Source organism: Typopeltis vanoorti, chromosome 19 (genome assembly GCF_054136105.1).
Source record: "Typopeltis vanoorti isolate ZY-2024b chromosome 19, IOZ_Tvanoo_1.0, whole genome shotgun sequence".
In the NCBI taxonomy this organism is placed as follows: domain Eukaryota; kingdom Metazoa; phylum Arthropoda; class Arachnida; order Uropygi; family Thelyphonidae; genus Typopeltis; species Typopeltis vanoorti.
The window spans coordinates 33,847,653-33,865,565 of NC_143567.1; the positions used below are offsets into that span (position 1 = coordinate 33,847,653).

Genomic DNA, 17,913 nt, shown 5'->3' on the forward strand with positions numbered 1-17,913 from the left:
CAGTAACACACTTCTGAATTTTTTTTTTTTTACCTCTGCTTCTCATAATATTCTCATATTTACCTTCTTCTACATGTTTGCATAGCATTATTTACACCAGTGTGATATACACTGATAAAATGTTCATATAATAATAACTCAAGTACCTCCTTTGCTACCATAACTATCCACCAATGTAACCCTGCCATAATTAATCTTCAACTTGCTTGCCATATAGCTGAAGAATTTCCTTCAATTCCTTGAATTGAAGGAAATTGAATTGAAGAAGAATTTCCTTCAATTCCTTGAAGGAAATTCTTCAATTAATTGAATGAACTTTTGCCATAAATACTGTTACAACTTTGACATGTCCACTGGCTGCCCACAGAATTGCGTGAGCTCAGTTCTGTTAGAGGTGCTGAGCACAGCTAACATTCACACATTCATCAGTAGAGAGAGAGAGAGAGTTGTCTAGCTTTACAGGTTAACATGCAGTGGGAAGATTATGAGAATCATGTAGTTGTAATAGCACTTCACAATGTTGGAATTCAGCCACCTGTTATTTTCATCACGCTAAAAACACTCAGGAAAAGTAGGATGTTTACGTATAGGACTATTAACAGGTATAACGATACAGAAGACATATCTGACCACTAAAGAACATGTCAATGACACTGCATTAGGATATTAAATGATGTTACAAGAGATGAATGTTTTGCAGAGAATGATGTCACGTATAACTGACCTAGGGGTCAGTTATATATATAACTGACCTAGGGGTCAGTTATACATGTGATATCATGATTATAGAGCCTATCATCGTTCTACTGGACACTTCCTAACACCACGACTTATGTGGCAGAGGGTGATGAAATCAAAAGCACTTCTCTGGGGTTATGAGAACAAACAGATACAGAGATATCCTTTCACAGATAAGATTTTCACCATTGAATAGTTGTTTAACCACCAAAATGATCGAGATATGTCTCAGATGGTCATACAGCACATGCCATAACACCCAGGATTCAGAGAGGATGATGAAGGATGAACATTGATGGTTTGGTGAGGAAGAGTGACATATCAGGGGGTAAGGGATCAAAACCCGGACCAAAATGATTCCGGGATGGAACCTGTGGTATGACCTCTGAACAACACCTTGTTTCATGGTAGGCAGTGGACCTTCCAACAGGACTCAGTCTCTGTACACAAGATGAAGATCACACAACATTGGTTTGGAGGTAAATGTGCCTGACCACATATCACCATCTGATTGACCGTCTGGAAGTCCCAATCTGAATCCATTAACTTCAGATTGTGATCAAAGCTTGAGAGTAGCCTGTAAGAAACAGCACTCCAGCATTGACAGTCTGAAGGTGGATTTAGAACTAGATGTTGTGCATGCTGCCATCAATATACGGCCTCGCAGACTTCAGACATGCATGAAGGCAAAAAGGGGACATTTCAAAAATTGAGTGCTGCTATATTCACGTTGTACATGTGGTTTGCATGTGCTAAAAGTTGTAAATGATTTGCTGATAGATTAGCGGTTTATATGCTGTTCAAGTTGTAACAGTATTTATGGTTAGACTAGGTATATATTAATCTCGCACACTTGAGAAGTGTGAAGACCTATAATACAACATTGCCATATATGGGCAAGCAATTAGAGAGAAGAAAGGAAACTACTAATGTGTTTCTTTAAGATTTAGAGGTTGTATATATTGGAAGGAAAAACAGTGTGGAGAAGACTGTTCCATAGGTATGTGGAATAAAGGGAGAGGATGAGAAGTTGGTTCATCGGGTCTGGAGCTGACCTACTTTCTGCCTTCTATATGTATCACCTTTCTCCAATTCATTGAAAATTGTTGGTCAGTTTTCTGATGATGGCACATTGCCCCTGTTTCTTACTTATCAATCCTTGTTGCACAAAACAAAAGAACAAAATGTTGAGCAAAATGTGTCTATCTATATGACTGTAGAAATGAAATGCTGTTCTCTAAACCATGCTTATTGGGCATCTGATAATCTTATAAACATCAGTATTAGTAAAATTGATCCTATCTCATTCCTTTAGAGAAGGAGACAGAGAAAGAGAAAGAAAGGAAAAAAATCTACAAAAATTACGATTTAGCCAAACATTAATACTATTCTCCCAAAAAATTCTCAATTCAGTGCAGAAAACAGTTTGGTTCATGTTAATCGTTTAAAGAAAACAAAACAACAAATGAATGAATTATGTTTAATTTATCTAATGCACTACCTCTGTCGCAACCACATCTTGAAGTGTACAATATAAACTGTAATGCACGACCATGCACACACACAAGCAACTGAAAATAAATTAGAATGAGAAATTGGCTTAGTCTAGTCCTAGCTAAAAAAGTGTACTCTCTGAGTACAGTAGTAGGATACTTTGGTTATTATGCAGCATGTCTCTAAGAATTAGTTAGTTTTCTATATCTAGGAGTTTTTTTTTGTTTTTTTATATCTTGGGAGCTTTTTATATAGCCATTAAGTTACAGATTGGTTGTTAAGAGCAGCTGCAGAATAATAAAAAAAAAGAGCGTCTCAATGAGCCTTTAGACTCTCTAGAGGTGTCACGTAGTAACAATAAACCTGTTGCAATCAAGCACAGCCTGTTTTTTTTTGTTTTTTTTTAATCTCTTTGATTCTGTAGATAATATATATCCACCAGGCTCTATATTTCTTGTCATTTCAGTCAGAATCATAATATGTTAACTTCCAGTTAATCTATTATGGAGACAAGGAACTTTTATACATCAGATAGAGTGAAAATAATTGGTCTTCAAGGGAGCTGATATGGGAAGCCAGTTTCAAGTTTATTTGAAAACAATACAAAGATTTTTCTGAAGTTCTGGTTTTTTGATTCTTCTCTAGATGTACTTGGATATGATTAATAGTAATGGCAGTAATGTAATCTGTGTGTGTAGAGGATCACAGATGGGAGTATAAGATTAAATATTTTAATAAATTATTGAAATAATGTGTGGCATATGTGATTATGCTGTGAGGCATGTTTGGTTAACAGATTGATGGAGCTGTTATCATTGCTGGGGGGGGGGGGGTGATAAGTTTGTGAATGTATCTGCCTGTGTGTAGGCTTTCTGTAAACTGAAGAAAATTAGAAATTAAAAATTGTCATTAGAAAGATGTTATTTGAGTGTCTAGAAATGCCAAACTACTTCTATAATATGAATTGGATCCTTGAATGTAAAGGCGAAGGAGGGATTTATCTAACATGCTTGTATCATGTAGCCAAATTGAAAATCATCAGTATGTTTTAACCAGCAAGAAAGTTTAAACGAGGCTATGAAAGAGCAGTACTGCTATGAGTTCTTGCCATTCCTTGCCCATTCTACACGAATAGTTCTGAAAAAGCCCTTGATATTTTTTTTTATCATGCCCTGTTGCAGAGCCTAGTTCAGATGGAGCTGAAGAAGACAATTTATTTAAATTGTCTTCTCTAACAAGAATGTTACTTGACTAAAGTTTTTTCACTTGGTTATACTATAAATTAAAGATGCCAAGAAATTACTGGGCTACTTGTATATAGAAATCTATATACAAGTATCTCAGTCATGAAGTTGTAAAAAAAATGGTGTTTGTTTCTATTTATATACCGTTATTCTAATTAGCAGTGTGCGCTTTCTCTCTTGTAACCTTATCGGCAGTATCTTGTTCGGAAAATAGCGGGCTGTGGACTGCTACCTGCGGTACTCGTACAGCTCCTGCAAAAGGTTGTTCTCCCATGGCCAAAAGAAAAACTGCCGAGTGAAGCTGCTTCGGGTATTTACATTTACATCGGTTTATTTCCTTTGGCTTGGGCTCGCGGTAATGCCTGGACGACTGGCTCCTCAATCTTGCCATCTCCAATAGCTCAAACTACCGTCAACGCTCTCTTTTGACTGCCAAATGGGTGCCCTCTCTCTTCTCGGTGACTGGAAGCCTTCCCTCTGGTGACCTGGAAGCTCTCTCTGGCAGCGACTGGAAGCCCTCTCTGGCAGCGACTGGAAGCCCCTATTGCTCGGCTTTGTCCCTTTTTATTACGCTTTCTCTGAGACCTCGCATGAAGGGTTGTAATCCTTTAAGAATTCGACATGACTCTTTTGTCTTCTTTTAAGTTCAGCCCACTCTTTGTTCTCTTCCGTGCACTCTTTTAATCGTAAGTTGCCGGTCAGCGGAAAGTCGTTTGAACCTTTCAGACTTACTTTGGAGGTGTTTATGCACAGAGCTTGTAAGTACTTTCTCTTACACACAAAATTCGTAAACAACCTTTCTTATGCCCTTATAAAGAGCTATTACACAACGTTCCAGTGGCAAAACATTGCCTTTGTTTTTGACATTCTAAAATATTCTTGTCAAAGGAGTAAATACAGTTAATTTCCAAAGAGTTATTTACAATAATATCTAGCACAAAATATACAGAGACAAACACGGTTATTTTTATAACATTCTCATGGGACTTGACCTCTGTAAAAATCGATGTAAAGTGCTTTGGTATTTTTAAGCTACATCGAGATTTTACAAAGTTACTTCGTGTGCAAATTTTGTTTGCTTGCACTTGGATAAAGGATGAAACAATATAATTTCTTGGCATATTTAATTTATAGTATAACCTACTGAAAAAACTTGCAACATCTATCTCTAATCCAGAGTATTTTAGTAATAAGGTGTGACATCTTTTTTTGACTACTTGTATATGGAAATATGACTTCTGCATTACTTCAACCTTGGTATCACTTCTGAGTCTGTCTCCCACTGATGAGGAAAAAAAAAATTAAAAACAGGAACTGCATCTAAAAGAAAAAGAAGTAATACCCCCCCACCCCCCCCCCCCCCCACCCCCCCCCCCCCCCACCCCCCCCCCCCCCCACCCCCCCCCCCCCCCACCCCCCCCCCCCCCCACCCCCCCCCCCCCCCACCCCCCCCCCCCCCCACCCCCCCCCCCCCCCACCCCCCCCCCCCCCCACCCCCCCCCCCCCCCACCCCCCCCCCCCCCCACCCCCCCCCCCCCCCACCCCCCCCCCCCCCCACCCCCCCCCCCCCCCACCCCCCCCCCCCCCCACCCCCCCCCCCCCCCACCCCCCCCCCCCCCCACCCCCCCCCCCCCCCACCCCCCCCCCCCCCCACCCCCCCCCCCCCCCACCCCCCCCCCCCCCCACCCCCCCCCCCCCCCACCCCCCCCCCCCCCCACCCCCCCCCCCCCCCACCCCCCCCCCCCCCCACCCCCCCCCCCCCCCACCCCCCCCCCCCCCCACCCCCCCCCCCCCCCACCCCCCCCCCCCCCCACCCCCCCCCCCCCCCACCCCCCCCCCCCACTGTGTGTGTGAGTGAGTGATTGAGGTGGAGATAATGCAGTGACTGACAAAGCAATTGATAAGAGAATAGAAATAGATGTACTATGGAAGTCTTAAGAATGTTAAATCTGTGTGAAATGGGATTGGATGAGAGATCAGCTTATGTTATGGAAAAGTGCAAGAGAATTGGCAATGCCTCTAACTAGACTGTTTATTTTAGTCTCAGCATTGAGAGATTCCTGAGGGAATTTAAAGATTGCAAGGTATCCCATTACTTAAAGGAAGCCCCTAGACCAGTGGTGTTCAACCTTTTTTACTACGTGAGCTACTTTTCTATTAAACGTTATTCAGCGATCTACTCTCTTATATATAAATTATTCGGCGATCTACTCTCTTATATAGATCACGTTCCCCCAACCTGATATCTGATTACGCATAAATAAACAACTAAAAAAAATACACAACTAAAAATTTTATTTGTGTATTTAAAAATTTATTTATCACTTTTAATTATTTTAATACAATAAAAAAACAAAACAAATATATTGGAATAAAATATTTATTTCTCTATTTTGGAAAAACAAAGTTAGAAAAAACAACAGATTGATTACAAACTCACAAGTTACAGGAAATGCTGGTTGATTTAAAAAAAAAAAAAAAGTTAATGTGAAATTTGGCATTGTTTGGACCTTGCAATATTTTCATAGTCAAGTTGATATGAAGAAGTGGCCAATCACAGACAATCATCCAAATGATCTTTTGTGATTTGGTTTCTTAATTGATTTTTTATGACGGTCATATTTGAAAAAGCGGATTCTGAAAAAGCGGATTCGATCCGAAACACGACAGAATTTTTCCCACAATATCATTAATATTGGGAATTTTTCATGTGCATACTTCCAAACGACTTCATTGTTTATTGATTTTAAATGTAAACTATTCTGAATGTTTATTATCTCAAGTTCTACTTCAGCCTGGTTTATATCAAACAGCCCACTAATTTTATTTGAAATTTCTGTGATGTTCAAGTTTTCTTGAAATGGATTATTGATAAAAGATACAATCATTTAAGTTTTATTAAAATCTTTAAATCTTGAATTTATTTCTTCCTCAACTAATTCTATTTCACAAATAAATTCTTTTAAATCATAGCGAAGCATTTCTTGATTTTGTTCAAAAAATTTTAATTTTTTTTCTTTAAATTTAAATTTAAATTTAAATCTCTACCTCGTAACTCTAAATTTAAATTGCTTAATTTCGTACAGAAATCTACTAAAAATGATAAGTGTAACACCATCTTTTATCACTCAATTGTGGATAAATATCTCCTTTTTCATCAAGAAAAATTTTTATATTGTTAATTAATACAAGAAATCTTTCTAAAAATTGATTTCTGCTGAGCCAGCGAACATTATTGTACAACAGACGTTCCCTATCATCATCTGCCTGTAATTTAAATAACCGCCATTGCAGGGCTTTTCCTCGAACCAAATTTACAATTCTAAATGTAATATCCAAAACATCTTCTGTGTTTAATCTTTTACTACACAGTACTTGTTGGTGAATAATACAGTGGTACGTTAAAAAATCTGGATATTTGTCATCGTTTTTACATAATGAAATGAAGCCTGATTTATTACCTATCATTGCAGGAGCACCATGAGTAGTAATAGACACGTTTAAAAAGCAGAAGTTTGTGTTGTTTCACAAATTCATCAAATGCCGAAATAATTTTGAAAATTATTCCAATAATGGTATAATTTTCAAAAGTTCTTCTTTGAATAATCTTGAAATACCATGTGAATAAATACCATTAACTGAGCAATATCAGTGAAGTCGTTTGATTCATCAAATTGTAATGAAAACGCAACACATTGGTGAATGTCTGACATTAACGTGGCCTGGAAACTTTTCTCCGGCAATTGGAACTCTTCCTTTCAGCAATTTGAAACCTTGTCTGCGGCCTAGAAGTAGTCCCTCTCTAGTGACATCTCGAAACGAGAAGCTCCTTTCTGGAAGCGGGAAACTCCTCTCTCAAGCAACGTGGATCAGGGCAGTCTCTCTGACGACCACTCTGGACTGGGCAGCCTCCTCTCTGACAGCAATTCTGGAACCGGGACCCCTTCTACTTGCTTCAGTCCCTTTTTATTAGGCCTCCTCTGAGAAAGTTTGGCAACCCCCCCCCCCCCCCCCCCCCCCAAAGAATCGGTATGAGTCCTTCATCTTAAGTTTCGAGTACGGCACGCCTTTTGTTCTCCTCCGCTTTCTTTTGATTGTTAGTTGCTGACCATCGAAAAGTTGCTTGAACTCTTTCTGACTGACTTTGGAGATGTTTACACTTAGAACCTGCAAGCCTTTCTCATACATACAAGTTTCAATAACAATCTTTCTAATGCCACCATGTACAGCTTCGGCGACAAAAACATTGCCTTTATTTTTAACACTCTAACATATTCTTATTAAAGCAGTATATACAGTTAGCTTCAAAAGAGTTATTTACAAAAACATCTAATACAAACTATACCGAGACAAACAAAGTTTATTTTTTTACAATATTCACATGGGACTTAACCTAAGTAAAAAATCGATGTAATGTGCTTTGGAATATTTAATATTTAAGCTACAATCGAGTTTTTACACTTTGCTTATAATCGTATTCACTTCGGCTCACTGTTTGACTTCCACTGATCCAAATTAATTCATTTACCCGGACTTGTAAGAAAATTACTGATTTGACAATTGTAACGAAAAATAAATAAACAATAGCAATACACTTAAAGCGAATTAAAAATAATAATAATAATAATGATAAATAAAATATTATGTTTTCAGTTTTAATTAAATTTGTAAGTAAGGAGGAATACACAAGAGATTGACCAAAAATTGCTCTGCCATCGACAGGTTGAACACCCCTGCCCTAGACCAATCAACATGGTGAATGAGATATTGAGAAAGTGTGAAAAGTACAATTCAGGAATGAGTAGATAGGAATATAGAGGTCACATGGCTTTATGAAGGGGAAGTCTTGTCATTATGATTCACTGAAGTGGCATTTGAGCCAAATAAGAGAAATAGTTGCACCATGGGACTATTTTGCAATCATTTGGCTGGATACCCATATAGAACCCTATTCTATAAGTTGGAGTGAATGGAGATGGTGACATAAGAGAGGAGCTGTGATGGGCAGAATCAGGAGGTAGTTTATGGTGGAGTTGTATTAAAGGGAAGGCAAGTGACCAGTGATGTGTCACCAGTATACTTAATCTGTAGCAGTTTAATGTACACATCAGTGAGATCTAGTGGTTTGATGAGAAACTGGGGAGAGCAGTAGTTAACAAAGATGTAGAGATCCTGCTGGATGTTTTAAATATACAGCGGGGTCCTTGAGTTACGTCGGAGATCCATTCCTACTTACCAATGTAAGGCGATTTTCGATGCAAGTTGGAATTACCATCACCTAAGTTACTTACCTAACCTAACCTAAAATACCCTAAAGTCATACATATATATCAAGAAACAGAACTAGGCCATAGGAAAATGAAAGGGAGAACATAATTACTGTATGGTACAGAAAAATGACAAAAATGAAACTGTAATAAAAAAACAAACATAAAAATGAGAACAGTCCCCAAAATGACAAATGAAAACTGTACAGGTGATTAAAAAAAATAATAATAATAAAAACAATTCTTTACCTTTTATCCTGTGGTTGGCTTGCACACTGGAAGGGGCATTGCAAGGAGGGAGAGACTGACTTAATGGAAGGAGGAGGCTGGAAGAGGAACTGAAGAGACAGTTGAGGTACCAGCACCTGCTTCAGGCCTCTCTATCTTTGTGAAAAAACGTTCCAGGCTAGTCTGGAATGATACCATCCTCTTCTCCTCGTATATCTCCCAATAACACTGCAGGCACTCCATAACCCCTCGGAAGACCTTTGTGTACCTAGCAGTGTTGGGATCCTCAGCCTCAAATTTGTCCAGTCCATCCTCAGTGAGGGCAAAACCTTCTGCCAACTTCTTGGTGGTGAATCTCCTGGGTTCAGGGGTTGGAACTGTTTCCTCTTCCTCAATCAGCTGCTTCTCTAACTGAATGAGGTCTTCTGCTAACAACTCCCCCCCCCCCATGAGATGCCAGAAGCTCTGTGACATCTTCAGCCTCCACTTCCAAATTCATCTGCTTCCCCAGGGCAACAACCTCTCTGTGACAGCCTAAACTGTCTCCTCATAGCCATAAAAATCATTCACAAACTGGGGACATGGTTTTTCCACACACCATTCAAATTTGTTTGCTTCACTTCATTCCAAGCGTGCTCAATGTTTTGTATGGCATTATAAATTCTGTGCAATTTCCAAAAGTCTTTGAGGGTTAAGTTCCTGGCTTTTCAGTTGCCCTGAAAGCCATAGCAAATGTCCTGCAGAGGTAGTTGGCCTTAAAGGAAGCAATAACACCCTGGTCCATAGGCTGCAAAAGGGCTGTGGTGTTTGGTGGAAGGTAAACCACCTTAACATTAGGGTGAAAGTCATCCAAGTGGGCAGGGTGACCAGGAGCATTGTCTAGCACTAACAATACCTTAAAGGGCAGACCCTTGGCTGTACAGTACCTCTGAACTTCTGGCACAAAATGGTTGGTAAACCATTCCTCGAGGATTTGTGGTGTCACCCATGCCTTCTTATTGGACCTCCAGATGACAGACAGTTGACCCTTCCAAATGCCCTTTAGTGCCCTTGGATTTTCAGCTTGATAGTGAAGATGTTGTGGCCTTGCAAGAAGACTTGAATAAATTGAGTGATTGGGCAAGCAAATGGGGATGCGAGTTCAATGTTGCAAAATGTAAGGTTTTAAAATTTGGAAAACAAAGATGGGATGCAGAATTTATGCTTGGTGAGAATATATTGTTGGAAGTAGAGGAAATAAGAGATCTGGGAGTGATAGTGGATAAGGATCTAAAATTTAGGGGACACATCGCCAAAATCGTGAAGACAACACAAAGACTTCTGGGAATGATGAGGAGGACACTGACGTGTAGAAGTAGGGAGATTCTTGTTCCATTGTATAAGGCTTTGATTAGGCCACACATGGACTATTGTGCCCAGATTTGGTCACCTGGTTTTCAGAAGGATGAAGAGATGTTGGAAAGGGTCCAAAGGCGACTGACTAAGGTAGTTTCTGACCTCTAGAATGTCAAGTATGAGGAAAGATTGAAAAGATGTAATTCGCAGAGTCTAGTGGAGAGAAGGAAGAGGGGAGATATGATAGAGACCTACAAGTTGGTAAGGGGTTGTTATAGGATCAGTGGTGGAGAAGTTCTACAGAGAATAGTGGGAGATCAGGGGAGAACCAGAGGTCATACCTGGAAACTGTATAAAGAGGGTGTGAGTAGGGGAGTGAGAGGCAGGTTTTTTTCGTGCAGAGTTGTGAATGATTGGAATGCCTTACCTGAGAGTGTGGTGTCTGCAAGGAGTTTGAATGTGTTTAAGACCCGGTATGATGAGATGTGTGTGAGATAAAAGGACCTCCTAGATGAGTCTTTGACTCCATGAGGTCTTGTTTAATAATAAATAATAATAATAGACCAACAAGGACTTCAGATTTAAGTTGCCAGCAGAATCAGCCCCAAGAAGCAAAGTCAGTCTCTCCTTACCAGCTTTATGGCCTGGTGCTGCCTTCTCCTCATTGGCAATATAGGTACGATTAGGCATACGTTTCCAAAATAGGCCTGTCTCATCCACATTAAACACTTGTTGAGCACTGTAGCCCCTCCCTCCCTTATTATCTCAGCCAACCCCTCAGAAACCTCACCTTAAAGCTGCTTTATCATCACCATGCACCTTAAGGTTATGTAAATTGCCCCGAGCCTTAAACCGCATAAACCAACCTTTACCAGCATTAAACTCTTCACCTGCACTCGTTTCCCCCCTTTCACTTTTTAATGCCTCAAACAATCTTTTCGCCTTTTCTTGAATTAACATCAGGCTAATTGGGATACGGCATTGATGCTGGTCTTCCAGCCAAAGAACAAGAAGCCTTTCCATCTCAATCATGAGCCTACTACGTTTTTTCGTAATCACAGTCAATTTCACGGGCACCAAGCCTTTCATGTGTTCAAGGATGTGAACTTTATCCTTGATATTAGTCCCGACTGTAGTACGACTTAAGTTCAACACGCGGCCGATGTTCGTTGGCATTTCTCCCTTTTTTTTTGCCCTTTTAATAATGTCTAATTTCACTTCTAATGTAATGGCTTTCCTTTTCTTCGACACACTGCCAGTCTGCATTACGTTTGGGAGCCATATCAAAAGATAAAAAGTCACAAAAAAACACAAAAGTGAGAGAGCGGATGTAAACAAAGCACGTGGTACCCAAAGAGTGTATGCTGGGACTCGAGCGATGCCACCTCTCCCAAACAAATGCCGCATAACGGCGTATTCTTCTGCCATGCTCTCACCCACGATGTTTGAATTTTATGTCGTGCTGCTTCAAGTCGAAATTTATTTTTTAAATTATTTATGGGATTACTGCCGTAAAGTTGAAATGATGCATGTCGAGGACGACGCAGTTCGAGGACCCCCCTATAGTGGGAAAAGGATATGCAAATTCAATATATCAAAGTGTAAAAGTTATGCACTGTAGGATGAAAAAAAACTATTGTCTGTATTAATTATACATCTGGAATGGAACTTCAAGAAATTTGAGACTAAGAATTCAAGGATAATGATGGACTTATAGCAAAAGTAGAAAATAGCTCAAAGGATTACTTCGAATTGAGAAACACACTGTCAAGCAAGAATTAGCAAACTATTATCCCTCTCTATAAGGCTCTAATATGTCAGCATATGGAGTACTGTACACAGTCGTATGTCTAGCTTTCTTGAGAATGTGAAATGCTAATAAATATTTCAATACATGACTGCACAGATGAGAACAAGTGGGGGGGATGTCACCTCTAGATGTTATACAAGGTGACCCATAAGTCATGGAACAAGCTGTAGAAAGGGCTCATCTTTGTGAAAGAACTGTATGAGTTTTTTAATATTGGCAGGTTTTTTTTTTTATTAGTTATGAAAAGCCACATCACGTGGCTGGAAGGTTTGTGTAAATGTTAATTCTAATAAATGTGTGTTTATGTGTAAGAGTTGCAGTAAAAGTTGTGTGCTTGCAGTGCTTATAATGTGTGAGCTTGTTTATATACAAAATCATTAAACTTAGCACACTAATACATGGCAATAAAGGGGAAGTCATTTCATAGGTCTCTGCAAAAGGCAAATAAGGTAGACAGCGTAGATTTCTCAAAAATAGTGCGGTATTGTAAATGTGGTATGTATGCATGAGATGTTGTGGATATTTATGTGAAAAGGCTGAATAAGAGAAAAGACAAGTGTCAGTATGTAGGAAGTGTGATATATTCTGATGGGCCATGAGGCTTGCTTAAATAGGAGTTTGAAGATGAGTAGGGAACATGCCGTCGTAACTGACATTGGCAGTTGAAGGTTGTGCGAATGTTCAGTGTGTGTGTGTGTGTGTGTGGAAATAATAGCACAAAAAATTCAATTGATGATAAAGCAGGTGATAATTCATATGGCATTAAAAAACAGAGTGAAGTTAATAATAAAGTGGGAAGTAATGATATCAAAAAATAAAGTGCAGTTAATGGTAAGGTGACAGGCAGGGATAGATGGTGAACAAGTCTGTGTGACTAGCGATAAAATAGCAAGAGTGAATAATAGTGTAAAAAGTAGGCAAGATTTGGAATCTGAATTGGTGATAAGGCAAATGTAGAATGAAATGAAGAAAATTGTAAATATGTATGGAAGAGTGAAGAAGGCAAAAACAAATTGTCTGTATGAAAATGGTTTTGAAAGACCTGCGAGTGGCAATTTATGGTGATTGGTTTTATTGTATGGTTTTTGATGCGAGTCATTTGGAGAGACTGCTGCTGGAAGAGAGAGTAATGAATGCCAAGAATGAATCTGAGCAAGTAAGAAGCAATGTGAAAGAGCAGGAGAGTAAGGAAGGAGAGATTGAAGTGGTGCTTATGAATGAAGAAGTTGATAGCATGAGTGCAGAGAATGCAAGAACAACAGGGAAATGGGAACACAGCATGAGAAAGGTTGATGCTCCAAGAGGATGAGAATGTGTGTTTAGACAAAAAGGGACAGGGATGACCTGGAATATAGGGAAAATAGTTGGATTTGTGGAGGAGTGAGGAGAAAACAAAATGGTTCAAGGAAAGTATGGAGATGTCACATCTAATAAGTGGTATCAGTGAAATTTGCTATAGATCCAGGAGTGATCTGTTATATTTGTATATGAATTCCAGAAGTATCAGAAAAAATGAAATAATGGTATTGATTGAGTATGTTCACCTAAAAATTGTTGGCATAAGTGAAACATGGTTGGATGAGGATGACATCCTGACAAGAATAGAAATAGAAGTGTATGATGTATTTCATGAAGAGGTGGAGTGCTGTTGATGATAGAAAAAAGTTATATCAATGAAAGGCAAAGAGGAAATAGTGGTAATGGTTTTGAGGCAGTATGGTGTGAGATATTGATGAATAGAATAAAATATTTTGTCGAATGTTGCTATAGACCTGGTAATGTGGAGGATATTGACCAGGAAATGTATAAGCAAATTAGCCAAGCAGATGGGAAAAGGGTGATCATTATGGGTGATTTTAATTACAGCAATATAGATTAAGATGATGAGATAGCAACTGGAGGTAAAGAAAATGAGTTTCCTGAATTTTTGAGGGACAACTACCTGAGGAAGCATGTAAGAGGGCACATGACAATTTAGGGTCTTGATCATTTCATCAGAAGATGCTAGTATAAATGAGGTGTGAAATCTTCCTCCAGTTGGGGAGAGTTGACCATGAAGTGATTACCTGGGTGGTTGCCAACCATTTGAGGACCTCTGTGAGGAAATGTCTCCTCAGCTTCTCATAATCCATCGAATTATGAGAAGCTGAGGAGACAGTTTGGAACTGAGTGGAAAAGAGATCACTGCTGCTTGGGTGATAGCATCGATCTCCTTGAATGAAGAGATCAAACATGTAATACAGAGAAAAAAGGCATCATGGAGGCAACATAAGAGGAATGGTAATAATCAATTCCATGCAGAATACAAAGAAGAGGCAAGGAGGGTGACTCAGCTGGTAAAGTTAACAAAAGTTCAATATGAGTAGCAGTTAGCTAATGAATCCAAAAAAAAAAAAAAAAATCCTAGGGAGTTCTTTTGATATGTATCCAACAAAAATAAGAATGATTATGGTAGGATGGCATTGATTTGAGAAAATGATTTAAGGACAACTGCTGTGGAGGATGTAATTGAGATATTTAATGGGCAGGTCATAAAGATCTTTCATCCTTGTGAATTGACATCATGGAGAGTTTCAGAGCAGTGGATAATGAGGAGGAAAGACTGACTGTGAATGAGGAAGAAGTATATGGGAAATTAAGCAAACTTGATATCAATGTTAGACTTGATGATATATCACCATGTATTTCAAAGGAATGTGCAAGGGAGTTGACATCTACCTTGATATATTTGTTTAATGTGAGTCTTACATTGAGTCAAGTTCCAAAGGAGTGGAAGTAAGGCACGATTGTATTGCTTCATAAAGGACGTTACAGAATTCAAGTGTCAAATTATAGGTCAGTCTGTTTGGCAGGTGTTGCAGTTGAAAGTGTTGAAACAACTGGTGAGAATCAGGATCCAAAATTGGGCAGACAACAATGGTATTATGTTTGATGGACAGCATGGATTTACTTTGCTTATTACAGTAATGTGGCAGCATCAGCAGCATTGGATGCAGAAGATGGACACACAGCAGTATACTTTAAGGCTTTGTAAAGGCTTTTGATAGATTACCATATAACAAGTTGATAGTTAAACTAGAGTGGATGGTGTTGGATATTACACTAGTTCATTGGATTGGAGGTTGGCTATCTGATAGATGTTAGCAAATTGTGTATGGTTGAGCAGTATATCCCAGAAGAGGAAAGTCACTAGTGGTGTGCCTCAGGGGTCTGTTTTAGGCCCATTGCTATTTATCCTGTATGTTAATGATATTGGATAAGATTTGAATTCAGATATGCAGTTGTTTGTAAATGATGCAAAGTTGGGACAAACTATGAGGAGTAGGTCAGATGTTGTGGCCTTACAAGAAGACTTGAATAGACTGAGTGAATTGGCACGGGAGTGAGGATGCTAGTTCAATGTTGCAAAATGTAAGATTTTAAAATTTGGAAAACAAAGATGGGAAGTAGAATTTACTCTTGGTGGGTATATATTGTTGGAGGTGGAGGAAATAAGAAATAGTAGGGTGATGGTGAAATTTAGAGGACATGTTCCCAAAATTGTGAGGACAATAGAATGAATTCTGGGAATAATGCAGAGAACACTGATTTGTTGAAATAAGGAGATTCTGGTTCCATTGTACACAGCTGATTAGGCTACATATGGACTACTGTGCACAGATTTGGTCACCTGGTTTTCAAAAGGATGAAGAGATGTTGCAGAGGGTCCAGAGGCAATTGATCAAAATAATTTTGGATCTCTGGAATGTTTGAATATGGAGAAAGGTTGAGACAATGCAATTTGCAGAGGCTAGTGGATAGGAGGATGAGGAGTAATATGATAGAGACTTACAAATTAGTAAGTGGTTGTTATAGGATTAATGTTGAATACAGTTTTCATAAAATGGTGGGAGACTTCACAAGAACAAGAGGCCATCCCTGTAAGCTATGTTAGGTGGGTGTTAGAATCAGGTTTTTTGCATGGAGAGTTGTGAATGATTGGAATGCATTGCCTGAGATCATGGTGTCTGCAGGGAATTTAGATCTGTTTAGGGAGTGGTATGATGAGCTGTGTGACAAAAAGGACCTCCTAGATAAGTCCGACTCCATGAAGTCTTGGGATAATAATTGTGATAATAATATCAATAAATGCCTTCCATTTCTGGCTTCATGAAGATAGACACTTTCTGTGGAATGTTCCATGACTTATAGACCATTCTGTATAAAAGTGTAATTAGCAAGAATGTGCATAGACCTTTTTTTTGTTGCTTTGATAGTAATAAATGAGTAATAAGTAGAATGGGTTGCCAGTGGTTATTGATAAATGTATCGCTGCCAAATGAGTTTAAGGAACGGTATAATAAATCACTATGTGAATCATGGTTGGTGTAGGCCTTCTCAGTGAATCTTCACATTTCATGAAGATGCTTATTTAATGATAATAAATGCTAATATTAGTTCAGCAAAAATTCATAAGGTGCTAATAAAACTATTTTTCTTACAGGCCAAGCTTGTAGTCTGTGCATATAAAGCTCAACTTGCTGCCAACCCACCGTTTAATGGATGATATACCAAATATTTGTTCTGATGACTTTGTTGTCCATCAATGGTTTCATCTTAGATCTGTAGTACTGGTTGCATGACATTCTCATTATTTTTGGTAAAAAAAAAAAAAAAAAAATTGGAATCATACTTCTCTGTGCATTTTAACTCACTGCCATATTGTCATGTTCTCTAAGAGCATGAAAAGAAAAAGAAAAAAAAAAAAAAATTGATTCCATCATCACCACTTGACTTCCTAACTGTGATACACAAATTTCATGTTGTTAAATTGTGTCAATGAATTCTTAAACTATTGTCATAACCATTATTGCTATTCATTTACTTGCTCTACAACTAGAAGTTTTATAGCTGTTGTAAGTTTCAGTGAACTCATCTGCATGTTTTAGTATTAGAATTACATGATATTTTATAATTTTAGATTTGGTAGGCTCAGAATGAAGATTGTGTTATTGAAGCACGAGATTGAAAGTTTGCTTTTCTATTTAATTACTCTGTGATTTGTTTTATTCTGACATGCAGAGACTAAAGTGTGGTTTTGTGCTTTTAAATCCCATTTGATTTTTTACATTACATTTACCAATTGGTTGCATTTAAATTATACTCATTGCTTCAGTAGCTCATTTTATTTAATTTGTTGTATAAGTTTAGATAAACAAAGGTTCACATTTCAGGTAATAAATTTTGGAATTGATATTCTACCAACTCAAAATCTTTTAGAACAAAGCAAGTAGTTTTAACCTTTGCTTTTATAGCTATCTTTGTAAAAGTAGTGATTTTATTGTATTTTTCAAATACTGTAAAGATCTGCTTACTCTAAGATTTACTTCTATTATAAATAAGTTGTCTTTTTTGTTTTTTAATTTTTTTTTTAATATCAATTGCACTACACATGAGTCAAGTGTAGGTGAGAGTTGGGAAAGAAGGACCTGTTAACATTTTTCTTGAAAAAGATGCTGCAGATTATAGTCATCGGCGCACTGTTCCATAAAACAGAACAGATGGAATGAAATCTAACAGATAAGCTGAGGTGTTGACGATTATTCATGACTTATTTTTCACGGTATTAACAACATCACACAATTTTATCAAAGAGATGTTTTATTAACTTATATTTTGCTGATTTTCAACTCAGCATCATCAGAACACAACACACTGGTACACATGACAGTGAGTGAGTGAAACAATATAATTGCAAAGGACAAAAGATCTAAAGTCCTATTTTTGGCGTCCTCTAACGTAAAAAAAAAAAAAAAAA

The 17,913-nt window shown here is 38.3% G+C and overlaps 1 protein-coding gene across 1 annotated transcript in view; it reads left to right on the plus strand.

The window, feature by feature from the left end:
- LOC150095987 (uncharacterized) overlaps positions 1-16,721 on the plus strand; it is a 340,717-nt gene extending 323,996 nt beyond the window's left edge. Inside the window, exon 11 of the mRNA XM_090409460.1 lies at positions 16,600-16,721. Coding sequence (XP_090265586.1) covers positions 16,600-16,662 — 63 coding nt within the window. The 3' untranslated portion in view covers positions 16,663-16,721. The remainder of the gene's footprint in view (positions 1-16,599) is intronic.
- The last annotated feature ends 1,192 nt before the right edge of the window (positions 16,722-17,913 follow it).